At 26.7% G+C, this 19,661-nt stretch overlaps 1 protein-coding gene and 1 long non-coding RNA gene across 2 annotated transcripts; one reads left to right on the top strand and one right to left on the bottom strand.

Moving 5' to 3' along the window:
• Positions 1–3,758: 3,758 nt before the first annotated feature.
• On the bottom strand, positions 3,759–4,393 carry LOC111040174. Its single transcript, XR_002605181.1, has 3 exons — positions 4,331–4,393; positions 4,093–4,126; positions 3,759–4,010 (listed from the first exon to the last, which is right to left on the bottom strand). It is a non-coding gene; the product is annotated as an uncharacterized LOC111040174 (long non-coding RNA).
• A 1,949-nt stretch (positions 4,394–6,342) lies between these two features.
• LOC111040172 (protein takeout-like) lies at positions 6,343–12,493 on the top strand. Its single transcript, XM_022323956.1, has 6 exons — positions 6,343–6,584; positions 6,883–6,975; positions 10,473–10,626; positions 11,787–11,923; positions 12,035–12,184; positions 12,269–12,493. The coding sequence occupies exons 1-6, from the start codon at positions 6,485–6,487 to the stop codon at positions 12,415–12,417; spliced, it is 783 nt and encodes a 260-aa protein (XP_022179648.1). The 5' UTR covers positions 6,343–6,484; the 3' UTR covers positions 12,418–12,493.
• The last annotated feature ends 7,168 nt before the right edge of the window (positions 12,494–19,661 follow it).

Raw genomic sequence — 19,661 nt, 5'->3', positions numbered from 1 at the left:
ACATTACTTATTACTTCTATAAAATAAATGTTTATAATATTATAAATTATCCTATTTATTTATGTTTATGTTTGCTATGTTTACTTATGACAATGTCTAATATTAATCGAATTTGTTTTTCAATAATTAATATGCCCCCTTTCTACTTTTTATTTTAAAAAAATCTTATCTGGGAAATAATCGTCACTTTGTGACTAAAGTAGGCCCAGAGTTCTCAAATCTAACCACCCATCCTGAATGTTGTACCGTAAGGTGCTATTTCATCCCCAATTCTCTATAACATATGCTCCGCTAACCAACCTACTCCTTTTACCTCAATAGCCGAATTTGATGATGACAAAATCATTTTTACTTCTAATGACAACCTTTTTGTTGCCAGACAACGCTTGCAAAATCATCTAAACGACACGAAAATATGGTATTCAAAATGGGAAATAAAAATAAACAATGAAAAGTCTTCACACCCAACTTTTATCCTCAGACAAGGCGTAGTTCTTTCGGTTTCTCTGCCAAATAAAATGATACCACCGGTTACTAATGTCAAATATTTGAGCCTTATCCTTGACAAACGGTTGGCTTGGACCGAACATATAAAATAAAAACGTCTCTCACTAGACTTTAGACAAAAATATCTGTACGCGCTGCTAGGTAAACTTTCTAAACTAAACCTAAGTAATAAATTGCTGCTTTACAAAACCCTTCTGAGACCCATTTGGGCCACTTGGTATAAAATAATGGGGACCTACAAACAAATTAAATATTTACAAAACATAAACGTTCCAATCCATATCACTTCGTATAATTACTAACGCACCCTTCTGTGTATCGAACTAGTGTGTAATACTCTGATCTTGAACTACCTATTGTGATGTGGCCACTTCCTCTTACAAGCATTTCCGCTATGAACCATCCGAATCCACTAATTCTTGCACTTAACTCAGCAAACATTCCTGGTAATCCACCGAGAACACTTAAAAGGCACTGGTGTCACCATTTAAATAGCTAAACTGGTAACTTAAATAATATTAAATAAAACAAGAACAAAAAATATTTAATATATGTATTAGTATTACGTATGTAAAATAGCCTAACAAATTATATTGTAGAGTGTTACTGTAAGGTAACCCTCCCTCAAGCATTCACTGCCAATAATATCTTACGAGCATATGCTTATTGTTAACATGTTACAGATTGTATAATTTATTCAAATAAATGTTTAAAAAAAAATTATATAAAATCTTTTTTAAGGTTTTTTTATTCCATGTCTCTCGTGAAGGTATATTTGATATTGGATAAGAATCTATTTTGACTACCAATCGAATATTTGATAGATGTAAAAGGTGAATAGCATGTGTTTTTGTCATTTCTGTTTTTCATGCGTGCGTATAGTAAAATAAAAAAATAAGAAAACGGTTAGACACGTCTTATCTTACATTTCTGAAGTGTTGAAGTTGAGAAGGATACGAATCATTTAACCAGATTTTCACTAATATTAAATCTTGAATTCGTCATTTTGATCTTGCATGCAACAAGAAGTGATTTCTGAATTCTTTGATTGAAATTTTTCAGCAGCAGGGATGAATTCAGGGGGGGACAAAGCCCCCAGACATATTATTTCTCCAGTTTTTTTTTAAATTCTATAATTACTTTCGTACTATAATTAGAAGCATAGATATAATGTATTTCTATTAGGTACACAGAGTGTCGCGTGAAGATATACCCATTAGCCGTAGAGGGGGACTCGCCGCCAGTACGAGACCCGGTTTTTTGCTGTTTTACCTATTAACTAAAAAAATTGATTAAAAATCAGGAGATTTTTTTTTAAATTTTTTTTTATAAAGTATGTACAATCTGTTCCTTTAGGGACAATAAGAATATGTGATATTAGAAAATATTTTCATGAAAACGTGATGAGAGGAGTCACCCAGTGGTTACACTACGCTTATTTGATAATTTTTTTTTTTTTAATGTATAAATAGCTACTTTAGTTATTAGGAGATTAATAAAATTAAAATGTTGAAACGTCAATATTTGCAGAAAAATGGACTCTACAAAATGGCCATCTTCAATTTTTTTTTTAAATAATTAATTTAAAAAATATATTTTTTAACATTTTTACCGAAACATAAAAAAAAATTAAAACATGAATTATTTGTAATGCTTATCTCTGTGAGTCTTAATAAAAAACCAGAATTATGATATCTACATTATTTCAGGAGATATCGCAATGAGTAAATCCTCACGGAACACCCTGTATGTGTTTGATAGAAACTATATGTATAATCAATAATTTATTTATTATATGAATGATTAAACTAAAAAATGCTTATCCCCTCCCCAGATCTATGCTCTGGATTTGTGCCTGTTCAGCAGTAGGATTTAGGTCTTACTTTGATATTGTTGATAAAATCTTATTTACACATTTTTTTCTAACCTAATGATGAATTGTATGTTTTAATTTCTTAATAATTATTAATTATATAGTAAGTAATTTAGGTTGATAGTAGTTAAAGTTGATCAAATAACTAGTCTAAGTGGCTTGTACCTACATGATTTATAATGTTTATAATAGTTCAGCATATTATTTTTCATAAACTAAATTTGCCAAGTCTCATCACTTTTCAGCTATCTAACCTTTACTTAATCCATACTAGAATTAAGTATATTGCATATACACTGTACACATAATATTTCTGTAACTTGTAACAAATATAATATATACTTTTTAGTTATAACCAATACAAGGGATAATTTTCCGTGGCTAATTCAAGTTTTTTATACCAACACCTACATTATAATAAAATTTTTTTATTATTTGTTTGTTAATAGGTGTATTAGCAAAATAGATTATAATAGACCTATAAAATATAAAATAAATAATGACAGTGTTATCACAACGATATCGCACTGCTAAATAACTTTTAATGTTGGCAGGAAATCACAATAAGTAATCACAACATAATATACGGCGAGTGAGAAATCAAAATTGTACATACTTTAATCATTAAGTGACCAAGCAGTTATTCATACAAAAAAGACAGAGTAATATTAAAACCATTAAATATAAACGAAAAAACTAAATAGGTACCTAGGTGAATTTAACTTCCTCGTTCTTGTTCTCAAACTTCAAAGTAAATTATGTCACGTTGGTAGGTAGGTAATTCTTTACTATAAACTTACATTATAAATAACATTTTAATATATTATAATATAATTACAGCAAAAATAAATATTGTATTTTCGTTGTACACACTCATGTCTACCATTGCTATATAAGTAGGTATTTACGATTTCTAATTCTAGAAGAGTGTTATAATTGCAGTACCTGCCTATACCTTGAATCTCTCCATAGATTATGACAATATCTGTCTTATTTCTTAGAAACTAAAACTAATTAAAAACATTATAGTAATTTAACAATAACGTTGGTGCCTAACTCATAAACATACACTCAATCATGCAGTGTAGAATCTTAAAACACCAACTTTCATGATGTCGTTGACAGTTTGTCATTTTCACACAATATAAACAAGTTTAAAAGTAACACCATAAGTAATAATGCAATATTAAATTAAGCTATAAGTAAGAAGAAATATTATTTCATGATTATCTAATTTATTATACTAGAAGCCAGAAGGTATCATAATAATGTAAATCGAAAAACGTGAGTGCCCCATACACCGAGCAATGAAATGTTCGTTACATAGGTATAACTTAGCAAATTTAAGTTCATTGACGATAGTAAATTGTAAGTGATGCAGAAAGTAAACATGATAAATTGTTTTCTACAAGTATTTATACCAATAAAAAATGACAAAACTGATACGGTCCAAAATGTCTATTGAATTCTGCGGGCACCTCCACACAGCAGACCTGACTCCTCCATTCATTACGCAACTGGGTTCTACTAGAGTTGGAAATAAGAGGCTTTCATTTTTTTGGAACAGTAAAAATACTTCGCTTTTCAACTTTGACGGTGGTTTCTGGTGGAAAATTGAATCTAGTTCGTCCTTTTAATTAAAAGTAAACAATTTTATTATATTTTCATAATTTTATACACAGTGACACTTAGATTATTTTTTATACTCTTACCTATTTATAGCATGGAACTATTCTCAGAATACGCCTGAATAGATTCAAAAACGAATAATGATAATATTATATGATTCAATAAATATATACTATTTTAATAAATAATAATAAAATAAATGAGATGTGTTTGGCAAAAATCAATTCAATTTACTGTATTACTAATTGTAAAATAAACATTACAATAACTGGAGTTAAAATATATCATTAAAAAAATACTTAGTAAAATAGGTTGACAGACCTTCATCGCTTAGAATCGATTTTCGTATGCAACGACACCTATACTGTACAGCAGATAGATTACCTACTTTCCCCCTTTTATTAATTTCAATATATTTATTTGAATTTTTTTATGGGTTACTGGTAGACATTATGTGCTAACATTGCATATTATGTAACTATAGTAGTAAGTAAAAGTCACGTGGTGGGGAGATACATTTTGAACGATTGATTTCGACCGGTATCAGGTTTATAATAGGTACATGAGAATGAGTAGGCAACCAAATTTTTTTTTAAATCAGACAATATCTTACATTTTTTTTTGTAAATTATGGTAATGGAGAGGCCGTTAGTCATATTATACATCACATTAAATAAAAATTCACTAAAATATTTGCACTACATCAAGAACAACTAACAAGGGTTAACAGACATTCCAATTAATTAATATACTGTACCTACCTATATATTTACTTACTTATATAGTAATGTATAAAAGCATAATATATTATTTTCAGTAGCATTGTTTGGAAAAAAAAATAATAGTCTTTATAAGTAATAATAAAAAAAAACGTAAACAAATTCTAAGAAATAAATATATAACTACATAATGTACTAATGTATCTACTTAGTATTCTGCATTTTATGTTCAGCAATATCTCATACAAATATATTTATTTCGGACAGTGTAATATGTACTTAGTATACTTTGCTCGGTACATAAGTAGTTTATATAAACGGATGAAATATGATAATTCCTAATAAATATTTTACATTGCACATATTTCTATGATAAGCAAATATTTAAATGATTGAGTTCTGGTAATTTGTTTCAACTGTAAAATTTTACAAAAAAAATGTATTTTTTTGATTTTTATTGTATTTGTATTCGTATAATAGATACTTGAACACTTCTTAAGTGTTTAAGTATGACAATTTAATATTTTAAAAATTGAATTATTATATTTATGAAACTCAATACGTCATGTATAATGATGTACAGACAGTTTAGTTATAAATAGTTTTAAAAAATGTCCAAATCCATTAGAGTCGAAGTAAAGTTAAATTATATGATTATTATGTGTTTTTCATTTTGATTAGCACGATCTAAAACCATGAGAAAATGTGAAATAATTTTCTTTATGCGCAGCAATTTTAAAAATATTATCATTTATGTAATTAATAATTTATTATAAATAACATTTTACAAAACTATCTGTTCTTAATAGTAACTAGTCACAAACAAATTAAATGGGTTATTTAATTGTATTCTCTGAAAATAAAAAATATATATTAGTATAATCAGTTCGTTATAAATCATTCTAAAGCACTTAATGATAAAGGATAATTAAAAAGACTTGCAATGCTTCTGTTGTTGTTGAAATCTTATGGCTTCTATTGTAGGTAGAATAAGGAAGTATTTAATTATAGCACCTATTTTAAGAATGTATCTCTTTTAATAATTACTCAATACCTGATGCTTACTATAACTACTAAGCATAGTTATATTGACTAAATACTATTATTGTAAAATATACTGAATACTATTTTATTTTCTTATAATATGTTTACCTATATTTTTAAAAGTCACAAATTACACTACAGTTCCTCGACTAGGAATGTAAAAAGATTTTCAACTGCTGTAGAGATACAGGATTTTTAATAATTATTGTACTGCTATAGCTATAGTGGCTATGAGAATAATGGTATGATTATATTGGATATAAAATATAATTACGTTTTATCCAAATATCCGTCTTCCTGGACATATTATATTTTTAGTTGTCCAATTTCTGAAGTCACCCAGCCGAACTGAAATAATAATCATCATTAATAGAACCGGACTGGCGGGTGTACCCGTGACAATGAAACACAATACATTTTTTGTAACTTATAAGGTCAAGACGTGCATGCCGATATAATGGCAGACACACGCACTCGGCGTTGGTGGGTCAATATGGGTGGGTATAGCTACTCGAAAAATCGAAAGTATATTCTATTGTATGTGTATATACCTATATAGTATGTATATAAATATATCAGATCTCTGTCGACGGTCGGACATCAGTAGATCCAAGTTTGTCGTCGAACGGTTACATTTTAATATCATTTTTGCACTGCATGAATGAACACCGCCCGCAAAACATCATCATAATAATAATAATATTTATTTATCATGGCTGTTATAAGATGTGACGTTGCGCTGGTCACCCTGTGGTGTCTGCTGTGCGCGATTTCCAAAACGACTCTATCCTCCGCATCCGTTGTCAAATTGCGTAAGTTGAATTTACCACCATGCTGCACGTTCACAGAGCTTCTATCTGCCCTTACCCGCATTTGCATATAATTAGGTACTATACCTACCCTTGCTCAGCTTCTCCTATAATATGTCTGTATTACATTATATCTTTCCATTCTAAAAGTGGGATATTCGTAGTCCAAGACACCGTCACCCGGTCTGTCTCGAACACATCTTTCATATTTTCAACGACCGCCGATGATTTATTTATAAATTCGTTCATTCCATGTCTTATACCTATTAGATACTAAGATTTTTGTTGTCATTGTTTTCAGCCAAAGGATTCATTGCGTGCAAAAAAGATGACCCAGGCGTCAACACGTGTATTCAACAAGCACTGCAAACAGCTGTACCACATTTAGTCAAAGGTGAGTCAAAATTACTAACTACAATCTTTATACACAAGTCATATATTTAGAACATATTTTGGATCATTACGCTAACATTATAATATTATTTTCTATATTTTCTAAACCGTGTTTTTTTATCCGGTTGGACAACGACAATTTACCGCACGGAAAAATGTAAAATGTTCGTAAAAAAACCAGAAACTATTCAATTTTGCTATCATCATAACTTTTAACAGCGATATACATTAATCTGGCTAAAAAATACGTATCTTGGTTACGGATCGAACACATTATTACATATTTTTTTGTATAGCAGTTGTTATCGGTGCATACCAATGCATTTAAGAGGTATAACTTATTTAATTTCAACACCTTATAAGATATTAAATACACAAATATATCTGTGAAATGCTCAATTTGAATATCAATGTTTAGAAGTAAAAAAGAGACATGAACTATCAAAATTCATAATCTTAATTAACTTAATTCAAGTCTTACTGAACCCATACATATAAACATTTAGTTTAAAAAAAAAATTATTAAAAGCTCCAGGTTAAAAAGTTAGGTAATTTTTTTATGTATCCTAGATGACACATTTCCAAGTTAAAATTACTCTAAAAATAAAATATATGATTTTATTAGAATACCTGATAACAATTTAGTAATTAAATTACTAATAAAATTAAATTTGTAATAATATTAGTTTTAACAATTCAGTGTTAAAATTTATATTTATAAAATCAAATTATAATCATATTAAATTAAATTAACTCTGAAGGTAGCATTATATCTCCTAACTCCCAAGATACACTAAATTCAATATAGTTTATATAAAATGTGTTGTAAACAATAACTCTAATAAAGTATTATATTATTATTATCTAATGACTAATATTTATAATTTATACAACTAAGTTCTAATAACTATTATTATGAACAGGCATTATATTATTGTGTTAAGTACATAATTATTATATTAGATTATACTTAATTTTTAATCATCAATTTAAATAAAGCAAGTATATATTTCTAAATATTGATCAAATAATATAACAATTAATGTAAATTAATATTTTTTTTTAACATTCATGCAACAGGGTCATTATTTTATATGTTATTTAACAAATCGAACAAATATAAAATAAATTTGCTATCAACATTCAACTAATATTACATAACATCAGTAAAATACAGTATAACGTGAATGAATAGTGTACATTTATAGAAAAAACAATATATTACAGTATTACACAATTAATATGCTGCTAACCTTTTAAGTATGTTTAATTCGATTTCGATAGATGTATATAAAAAAAATAAAAAACATGGCCATATTTTAGACTTAAATCTAAAAAAAAAACAATACAGTAATATTTTTTCTGCCGTCTCTCTTCTCGTCCTTAAAATTTACCTTGCGCTATAGAATTCGGTCAGCATAATAATGTAAAGACATTTTCAATAACTTGCGTCAACATTAGTCATTGTTCGATCAAACAATTGGAATATGTTCAACACATTTTTTAAACACAAATCGAAATACGGTTTGAGATAATCAGATTCAAAATGGCACAGATAATGAGTTAAATTTCATAAATGTTCAGTTATAATAAACCTAAATCATCATCTAATTATGAATATTTTTTATCATTTTTGACAATTTGAGAACATTGAGATTGTTATCAACAAAATGTTTTTTATAAGCCCTTGAACCTAGACTCTGGCCGCACTGATAGCAATCAATATGACATTTTTTATAGCCTTGAACGCCGGAAGACTTAGACGGGTACGTGATGACATTAGCATGGTGCCCGTTAACGTAATGTGGATGGAATAACATTATACCTCCGATTTCGGGCCTTCTACCCGCTCTTCTACCAAAAATTTGCAATGAGCTAGCTACGGGTTAACACATGGTTACACATGGTAATAAACTAATAAATTACAAAGATGTTTGTGTTTTGAACTTGACCATGAACGAAGATTTTCAGCGATGTTCGTGTTATTACTACTAATAATGACTCGTAACTGTGGCAAAAATTTAAAGACCTGTGACTGTAAACAGACAAACAGTATACAAATGTTATTTAAATTATTAAATTATGAAGCAAATACTATTTGAATACCCCTAAAGCCTAAATCATAATCAAACGACATGTTTTCCTTACCGAATAAATTACTTATAATAGGTGCACGTTAATACTTAATAATAGTGGTCGTCATATATTTCCAGTTGGATGGCACAACATAACAACATACCATTGTAATAACAATATGTATATTATAGTACTCGTAATACTTGATACTAATTTCAGTTGAAATTTTCAAACCATTTTGTAGTACCTACTACATATACACAATCTGGTGGCTGAATAAATTCTGATCATATATCACAGTTATAGATTCTCAATACGGATCAATTAATAAATATCATATAGATATGTATTATAATATGATTTGTAAACAATGTGAAAAAATAATACTCTAAAAGCCTTTATCTACCTCTAAATATTTTATAATTTTACTTTTATACCACATAAATAATACCTAGTACCTAGGTATAGTTGTTATATAGTTTAAAAATAAAGATAATTGTGTTAAATATACATTGTGGTATATTTGTTATACCCTAAATTGATATAAGAACCAACAATGCTCAGTACAATAATTTCAAGCATAGGTACACAATACACACGCTCATAGTATTAAAACAAAATTTATAATTAATGTAGGTAATGGTTGTATTTTATTTATAATAAAATAGTTATTTTTATACGTACATAAAAATTTGAAATATATATGATATTATATCAAACAGGATCCAGAAACCTGGTAAGGACACTTACCTCGTTAGCTCGCCTCGCCGCAGGGTAGTATATATTTATTGGTATATTATTTATAATATAATATAGTATATATTATTACAATGCAATTATAAATTATCACATCCGAAAATGTATTCTGAGTATACCTAAAAAAACCCACATTAAAGAGAATTCTTGATAATTGTTAATAGTTTTTGATTACGCATAATAAAAATTACTGCCGGCAAATCAACCTCATCCACCTCTTCAAAATACTTAATTGATTAAAGTGGTTCATAGATTTGTTTCATGACACGCTTAAGCTAATTAATTTGCTTTGCTCAGAATGTAAAAATCAAAAAACCTTTCAACATTTTTATATTTAAATAAGTACCTACCTACAGTTAAATATATTTGATATCAAAAATTACTTTAGTTTACATGTCTGCTAAATACAATACTTTTAAACTATAAAATACATCAAACGGTTTGTTAAGTTAATTTGTTATTAACTGCATAGCTTTTACTAATAAAAAAAAATTAACACAATTCAAAAGTTAAGCCAACTATAAAATTATAATTCACTAATATACAGAAATATTTTAAATATTATTGAATGATTGCTTAAAAATATTTAGCTCAACAGATGAATTTACCATTTCTAATAGATATATAGTAAGCGAACCGAAATAAAATAGTTTTTTTATTTTTTAGGAATACCAAGTTTGGGGCTAATACCAATTGATCCTTTAATAATATCGCAAATGGATATAATTCAAGGTACATCTAATGGTCCCTTAGACATCAAACTAAGCTTCAAAGACCTTTATATACATAATATTGGGTCTATTAAGATAACATCAATGAAGTAAGTTTTACAAACTTTCATACAATTATTCTTTACCTAACTTTTAGGTGCTGAGCAATGCCATGAATTTATTGGTTTTACAATGAAATAACTTTTAATGTGTGTGTGCATATGTTTAATTTTACCTTTAGAGCAGTAGAAATGCTTATAATTTATGAACTTAATGCATCTTAAAAACGTTGAGGGTGGTTTCTGCCGTTTCTGGTACCTAGCAATTAGATTTAGTTTGTCATTTTTTCAGAATCAAAAGGACGCGAAAGCAGTTTTTGACATGTTTTTTTTTTTATTTTGTTCAAAAACGAATAACTCTGGAGACTTCAGTTTTTAACAACCATATTACTTTATATTATTATTTATATATTAATAGGCATAAATTTCAAAGTATTATGATTTTTTGTAATATTTATAGACCGATAAAATGGTCTAGCTTTTTAGCTTTTTTCAGATGTATGCATAATACAATTTTAGTGCTTGTTCAAAAACCTTGAAAATTTATAATACATTTTTCTAACAGCAAATTTCAAAATCGAAAATACTTTGGTACAATTTTTTTATAGTGAAAGTTGAAGTTCAAATTTTGATAAAATTTGACAAAAATAACGGTTTTTGTAATTTTGTTGTGTAATTTAAAAAATATTATTCTTAGAGGCTTGAAATTACTCATCACTACTTATACTTTTATCTACTAAACACTGTACAATTTTCAAAATGTAAAATCTAATATAAATTCACATAGTTCTGCAATACGTAATTTCTCTTTATTGGCTCATACATTTATAACAGATATAGTAGTTTAGTAGTATTAGGTATATGAAATAATATTAAAGTTATTATTATATAACGTATGCTGGTATTTGACATTGGAGAAAATTAACTCAATATTAGGTAGCTATAACTAATTATAGCAATATAATAAATAGGTAGGTGCCTGTATAATAAAACATCCTTAGAAATATAGGCTGACAGACGGTCTCCGCTCAGAGTCGTTTTTCATAATATGCAATCAATTATTATTGAATTCAAATTTAATTACACACCTATTACAGTGACCTACTCAATGGCTAGGTACATTCGAAACCTTATCTATTGGTATAAGCTCTCTTTTTAGTTGAATTATATAAGTAATAGCATCATATGGATGTGTTCTTGTGTTCTTACAGATCGAATATAAACAATTATACATTTAATCTCAAAGCCGATTTTGATGAACCACTTGTACTCGAAGGCATGTACAATATACAAGGAAAAATTATCATTCTACCGATAATAGGTGAAGGAAAAAGCAATTTAACCCTAGGTATGTTTGTTGACTATTGCGCAATACTTATTATAAATAAATAACTCAACTGACAACTGATAACAACAATAACTTAAATCTACATAATTTATTATTTTTCTTAAATTTTAGCTGCATTGAAAGTATCAATTGACATAAATGGTAAACCAGTTACAAGGAGAGGTGATGAGTATATGGAATTAGAATCTTTAGAACTAAAATTTAGTACATCAAGACTTTATATACAGCTAGAAAATTTGTTTAATGGAGATCAATTATTAGGTTTATATAATATATTTTATTGTGTGCATGTTTAGTGTACTGCATAATTAAATGCTTGATTATTTATGAAATAATTATGTTTAGGAAATAATATGAACATGTTTATGAATCAAAATTGGAGGGAAATTTTGAAGGACCTTCAACCTGCATTTGAATCAGCTTTAGGGATGGCATTTCAGTCAGTCACTCATCAGTTTTTCCACAAAGTACCATATGATAAAATATTCAACTAAATAGAATTATATTTCTTAGCTATTTTTATGTAATAATAGGTGTGTTAATATTTATATATTTATTTAATTTTTTACGGTTGTTTTGTATTATATAAGTGCTGTTTTAGTAAAAATATCTCAATAAATAGAAAAAATTAATAAATATACTGTTTATTTTTACTTAGAACCTAGTACGAATGTAAAGTACTTTAATAAATTAGTATATAAGATAATTTATAAGTAAATAATTAAAACATCTTAAAGCTGATATTAGGCGTATGAACAAAATGAATGAATAAGTAATTTACTTACTACAGTTATTAAAACAAATACTTCATCAACATTTTTTTAAAGTGCAATGATTCATCATTTGAAGCAAATTTAACACAACTATTATAGTGACCTACTCAATGACTAGGTGCACTCATACCTAGTAAAAACAGAATGAGTTTTCCTATTTCTAAACTGAAGTTTCTCAAAAATGTCTAATACCAATAAAATACATGTGTTCTGACTAAAGATTTCTATTGGTTTAGTTATCTATCTCTTGTTTCTATTATTTTAGTAAAAGTATTCATCAAAATATTTTGAAAAATCAGTAAGTTTGTAAAAACAACCTTGAAATTATAAATTAAATCCATAATATTTTTTAATTTATTTACAAGTAGGGAAAAACACTTAGATTTTAAATTATAAAATACGAGGAATTCGCATACCTATAAAAATTAAATACCATAAACTATAATGAGTGTTTCGCAAATTATTACGGATTAAGAGGTACAATCTGATAGTATTTAAAATTTAAACTAAAAACATTATGTCGTAAATAGTATTAGATAGTAAAGTCGGTGAAGGTATATAAAGATTGGTTTTAGATTTACGTAAGATGAACATATAAAATGTGTACTAATTCTGAATTCAAGTACTAATATTTTTTATAACTTATTTCAAATTACCTACTCATTTTTTAAAGTGAAATATCTTTTATGAGGAATCAAATGAGGTATAATAATTAACTATTGTTTTATTAGTATTTTATAAGAAAAATAAATAAATATAACTAGACAGGTACTATTAGCGTGTTAATTAATAAAGTTTATGCCACATAACCTCAATTTAAGTATTCTTCTTTTGAGATCTTCATTAATAAACAAGTTCACGACTATTGTACCTATTAATAATCTACAAAGACATCATTGTTTTTATGAAAATTATTAAGATTTTCAGCATAAAAAGTGTTTTTCATTAATAACTATAAAATGAATTGTTTTTATAATTTGTTTTAAAAAACAATATGTGAAATACTTCAATGTCCACATAATGAATCTAAATAACTGGTACTTACATTATTCAATTGGAATTCGGAACTAAGCTATAAATTGTCATTTAAAACTTCAAATGCAATATTTTTTATCAAAAAAAAACTACATTTACATTATGATTTACAATTAATTATATTTTTATATTTCCTACTACCAAAATATGAAGTATAAATTGCATTTATACAATCTTATATATATTTAAATTCAGTATAAGTATCTCAAAATCTAATAATTGTTATCAAGTTAAAAAACATATATTCTTAAGAATTAGATAAAATAATAAAATATTTTTCTTTGTAGCGATTAAAATTAGATTAATTAAAATTACAAGACAAATTGTATACTATTAACAGCAAAATAACAAACAGGAAATTATACATAGGTATACCTATTTTAAAAGTATACTAGGTGCAGTTTTATTATAATGTATATATTAGTATATTACCATCACGATCACTCAAGTGCAAAATACCAGTTATTCATTACATTTATAATTAATAACTATAGGAAGTGTTCTAATAATTACTACCAGATACTATATAGTTACTATTTAGTTTTAAATGTATTCAAAGTAAAAATTAAATAATAAAGAGAATCTGAATTCACTAAAACTTAGTTCATAATACAATTCGAGTTTCATAAATAATTTAGATTATTTTCTCACTCTGCAGTAATTGGCTATTCAATCTTAATTATAATAATATTTATACTCACCATAGTCCATTAAAAGCGATATTTATAATAACAATTTTAAACAGTTTTAAAATTTAAAGCAGAGAGTATCTTGATCTTTAGTTTTTCATCATATTTTTCGTTTATAATATTGTAATATCAAAAATTATTACATTTTCTTTTCGTTACCAATTAAAAAAAATATGTATAGGTAGGTTTATAGTATAAGAAACTCAATGGATGGTAGTTACTATATGAATTATAATTATTCATAATTTCAAAATCAAAAACATAAAAATAATTATAATACCATTATTACATGTGGAGTCTCATAATAATATACTGTCAATTTTATACGTAGTTTGTTTGTAAATTGTTAGTGCTTATTCATGATTACAAAAACAAATTAATTACGTAGGTACCTAGCTAAGTATAATTATGTAGGAATTATTAATCAGCACGTGTTAAGAATTAAAATAACAACATCGCTTTGATAAAATATGGAAATTTGTGAGAACATTCCTTAAAATAATTTGATTAAATCTGACCAGTTGTTCACACTCGACAGTGTAGGTACATGATTTGAAAAAAAAATATATTTAATTTACATCTAGTAGGAACAATATAAAATAACATATTTACATCGAGGTATGAATATTAATATAAAAGTAATTACACAATTCACACTATAAAATAGTCTCAAAACTAATCAATTGTCAATCGACTTAATTATCAATTTGGAGTTTCCATATTATTTTACATATTATTATGTAGCAATATTTTCGTATAAATAATCTACATAATATATGAAATATTAGTTAATGTTTTTCTGTTTACCCTCTATACTATAGAGTCAAAAATGACTCAACCATGGTCCATGGTTCATGATCAATAAAAGTTATACCAACAGATTCTTTGATATTCAGGAGGTGTTTATATAACTCATTTGTTCAATCAATATAGCCTATAAGTTAATATAAGTCACACATGAATTTAATTTTGTTCGTGAAAGTTGAATAGTATTTGTTTATTTTAATGGTTGCCATTGGATATAAATTATATTACTGTATTATAACTAATAGAAATATAGTATATAAAAATGTTTACAATTATCCACATTTCAAAAAAAACCCGTCGATCTCGAGGGAAGAAAAGTAGAACATAACTCGTGATATTTTCACTTCAGGGAAAATGTATGAATTATAAATATATTTTGGGATTTTTGGAGTAATTCGAAAAATGCTGAGTAGCATACTATGTTAAGTTAATGTTTACTTAATTACAAATAATCAAAAAATCTATAACTTTAACTATACTATTTATCATATTAGATAATCTATTCATTTATTTTTTCTATAAAAGTTATAAGAGCTTAATATGATTTATACTTAAATCAGTTAAATCTATTATGGTAAACAGAATTACTTTTAGCTTTGAGTTCCAACAATATATTTTTAGTTGTATCTGTTTCCATTTTGTGTGTTTACATAAAAATATGCTCAGAATTAAGAAGTAGAAAATCATAAAATGAATCGTTGTAGTCGTGTTAGTACCTATTACCATTGAGTATTACTTACCTATATATAATTCAACTGAAACAAAATGGAAAACAATAGAAAGCTAGATTAATTTTACTTCGGATAAAGTCGGGTAACACAGCTATGGGTAGTAATCCAAACAATTTACTAATTTATCTGATTATTTTTAACTCACTATAATAATGTAATAAGAGACACATGTTTTTAAACTTGAGGTATTACACTCATCCCAATTTTAGGACACTGAAGACCGAACCATATGCAACTATGAAAGAATGAAGAAACTATAAAACCATCATGATAATATTGATGTATTATATTATGTAGATAGTCTATTATATTACGGAGTACTAAAACTTTTATGGTCCTCATTGGCAAAAAGAATATCTGTATGACTGTGTGCGTACTTCCCATTTACTTAAAAATTATAATTTTGAAAAAACTATTTAATTTTAGCTGCAGGTACTACTCAGTCATGATCGTATTTGAATAATAATTATAAACATTTTCAATTCGGAAACTAAAACTTAAAAGTGTGTTACTAAATACCCTAAAATTAATTTAAATGCCATTAAAATAAGAGCTTGCCTAGTTGCCTATAATATTAATATTACAAGCTACATCACTTATTAAGTAGGTAAGTATTATACATTTGTAAGGTATTACAAATTAAATCTCAAGGATACAGGTGTTACATCTTACATAGCATACGTAGCATTCGAATACTCGTGAATACTTAGTGATGACTGATGACCATCATCTATCGAATTTTCTATGAACTATTGTGGTTATAATGTTTACCAGTAGAGAGCAGCACTAAATCATGATTAATTAAACATCAAAAAGTATCGGATGAAGTCCAGGATCAATAAGTACAAATAATAAGTTGGCGATCGAAGGGAGATGCTTAGCCTCCTAAAAACATTGTCATATATAGTATTCTTGGCAATTTTATGTTTAATTTTTTACTTTAGTCTTTAATACAATTTATTTCTACAAAACCAAAATAATAGTGATTAGTTATTAACTTATTACTGATTACTGATTATTGATTATTCCATTATGGTGTATAGTGTATGTTTATTGAATAATATTTTACGTTGAACTTTACCAACTATATTACCTATCTATTAGTCAGACCAGGCATCTATTACTAGCTGACTCTCAGAGCAGATTGGAGAGGCCATCATACTTTAATAAATAATACACTAAATATAAAGGTTATATTTATAATAAAATTAATTATTTATTTTATTTACATATTATCAGATGATAGTGAGTGTGTATTCTGTTTGTTAAAAATGACGGTCTGTAAATTTATTAGTGTTGTAGCCCATTTTTGTTAATATTTGCCTCCACATCTCTATTATATTCTATGTTGTCGAATATTTACGCCTAATATTTTTTCAGAATCTCCGGCCCTCCGCCTAATATTATGTAAATTCTATCTCAATTTCACAAAATTAGACAATTAAGTCAATGACTGCGACAGTGCATATAAATTATACTTTCATGTCAATAATACAAGACTGAATATGAATATATTATAATATGAGTAAAATTGAATAAACAAAATATTAATTGAACAAGTAAACTTAAATACTTAGTATAATAATTGAATATAATTTATATGTACACAGAATAGTTCAAAACCAAGCATGCGCAACCCCTATTTTTCTTTCAATAATTTATTTAACTACCAATTTTTGGAATTTTCACTATAGATCAACAACCAGCAATATCACATGTCAAATGTTCCCTCAACTTAACTCGTACTAGTGTAAGTCAACTGCTGCAGAAATTGAAATTCACAAATTTTTTTTTGTTTATATTTGACAAATTTATGAGGAATCTTGTATTCATTTTCAAATCTTCGATATAAAAATAAAATGTTTTATGAACTTCCATACTCAAAATAATTTGTAAATTGTAGTAATTTTTAATAATTTTGCCAAAATTCTAACTATAAATGCTCATATAAAACTTTTATGGATTCACGTCGCCGTTGAAAAATCAATACATGCCATTGCTTAGCTCAGAATCTAAAATGAAACAATTTAATAATGAAACACGAACATATTCACCTCAAGATGTATTTATAGATTTTAGATTAATTTTTTGTCAACACTAATTTGCTATCATTTATTTTAACTCAGATAATATTTAGAACTTTTACACTTGAGCATGACATTGTTTTGGCAATAAGCTGACGGTATACTGTACTAAACAAATTTTCAAAATCGATTTTGTTATTTTTTTTAGCATTAACACATTTTGCATATTTAATTAAAATATCTAAAAATATTAAACTGAATATTTTAGTTCTAATATTTTCTTGGCGTAATCGATGTATACCTTTTTAATTTGTAATATTTAGATTTTAGAAACGTCGACTTCTCAAAGTTCTCTAGATCCAGCCTTTAGGTATTATAATGGCTCCTTCAACTCCTGCATTTGAGTTTTATTATGTTTGAACTAATATTTAATAAAGTATGATTTATTACAATTTACAGTTGATAAGTACCATAAACAAATGGAACAATATTATTTATTTTAATTGTATAAGTACCTACAAAATGGTGTGGTTATTTTATTGTTTTTATAAAAAATATATACATTCAATTAACAATGAAAATTCGTCATTTTTCTAGTTGCTATTTTAATAGATGTACAGACTACCCAGTACTTTCTCATTGAAGGGGTTTGTCACCCAAATATCCAACTGTGCTTCAGCTGGGCACAAAACCCTTAAAAGTGGACTGTTGGACATCAAAGGTTATATTTACCACCTTAAAGCTTGGGCAAAAAGGAACCATAATAATTATTGTTTAATTAATTGAAATTAATAATTTAAAAAAATAATATAGTGCTATGTGATAATGTGAATTATGGCCATATCCATGTGCGGTATCGGTGTCTATGATTGACGTCACCGTATGCGGCAAAAACACAAATTATGGTGTACCTAATTCCTATGCGTAGGAGATGAGAATCGCCTGTGTGTACATTTTTGTGTTTTTATTTTATAAAGTATTTTGTCGAAATTTAAAATTCAGATGCTCATAAAAAATCATTATGGACCTACGCTCTTTTTTTTTTTTAGTTTCCACTAACAACAATTTATGAGGAACCTTGTATTATATTTTTAAGTTTTTTGACGGAGCTAAAATTTTTATAGACATTAATCGAAAAAAAAATAATAATCAAAAATTGCAGGTGCCTATAATTTAGTTATTTTTATGTAAATAATTCTTACCTAACTCGACCGTAGATCCTATTTAAATCTTCACAAAATATTTATATTAGCTATTAAGGTAGACATTTCCAACTTTTAGATATTGAATGGAGAGAAGAATGTATTGATTTTACAATGATGTGGATTTTTTTTAGTGTGCCTGAAGACACTTTTTCAAGTGTATAAAAAAATATGATCTGATCAACACCTTCGATGGAGGTTTTTGATAGTAAATTAGATCTAATTGGCAATTTTAGGAAGTTAAAATCAAAAATTCTTATCACTTTTTGAATATTAGAGATAAACTAAAAACAAAATATGATAATTTGTTAAAATTGCAATATTACTAATTGTTATTAAAATAATTGTTTGATATCAAAATAGTTACATCGTCTTCGTTCTGAATCGTTCATTCGTAGTATACTAGTATACAATAATGTATCATTGACTTCATATTTAATCATCCATTTTTGAGTTAGTATAGAATATGAACAAATC

The sequence above is a fragment of the Myzus persicae genome, unplaced genomic scaffold (assembly GCF_001856785.1).
Source record: "Myzus persicae strain clone G006 unplaced genomic scaffold, MPER_G0061.0, whole genome shotgun sequence".
Taxonomy (NCBI): domain Eukaryota; kingdom Metazoa; phylum Arthropoda; class Insecta; order Hemiptera; family Aphididae; genus Myzus; species Myzus persicae.
The sequence above is the reverse complement of the archived record's forward strand: the minus strand, read 5'-3'. Positions and strand labels throughout refer to the sequence as shown.

Coding starts and splice junctions, on each gene's coding strand:
- LOC111040172 (XM_022323956.1), top strand. CDS start 6,485: ATGGCTGTTATAAGATGTGACGTTGCGCTGGTCACCCTGTGGTGTCTG. Junction 6,585..6,882: donor CGCATCCGTTGTCAAATTGC/GTAAGTTGAATT, acceptor CATTGTTTTCAG/CCAAAGGATTCATTGCGTGC. Junction 6,976..10,472: donor TGTACCACATTTAGTCAAAG/GTGAGTCAAAAT, acceptor TTTATTTTTTAG/GAATACCAAGTTTGGGGCTA.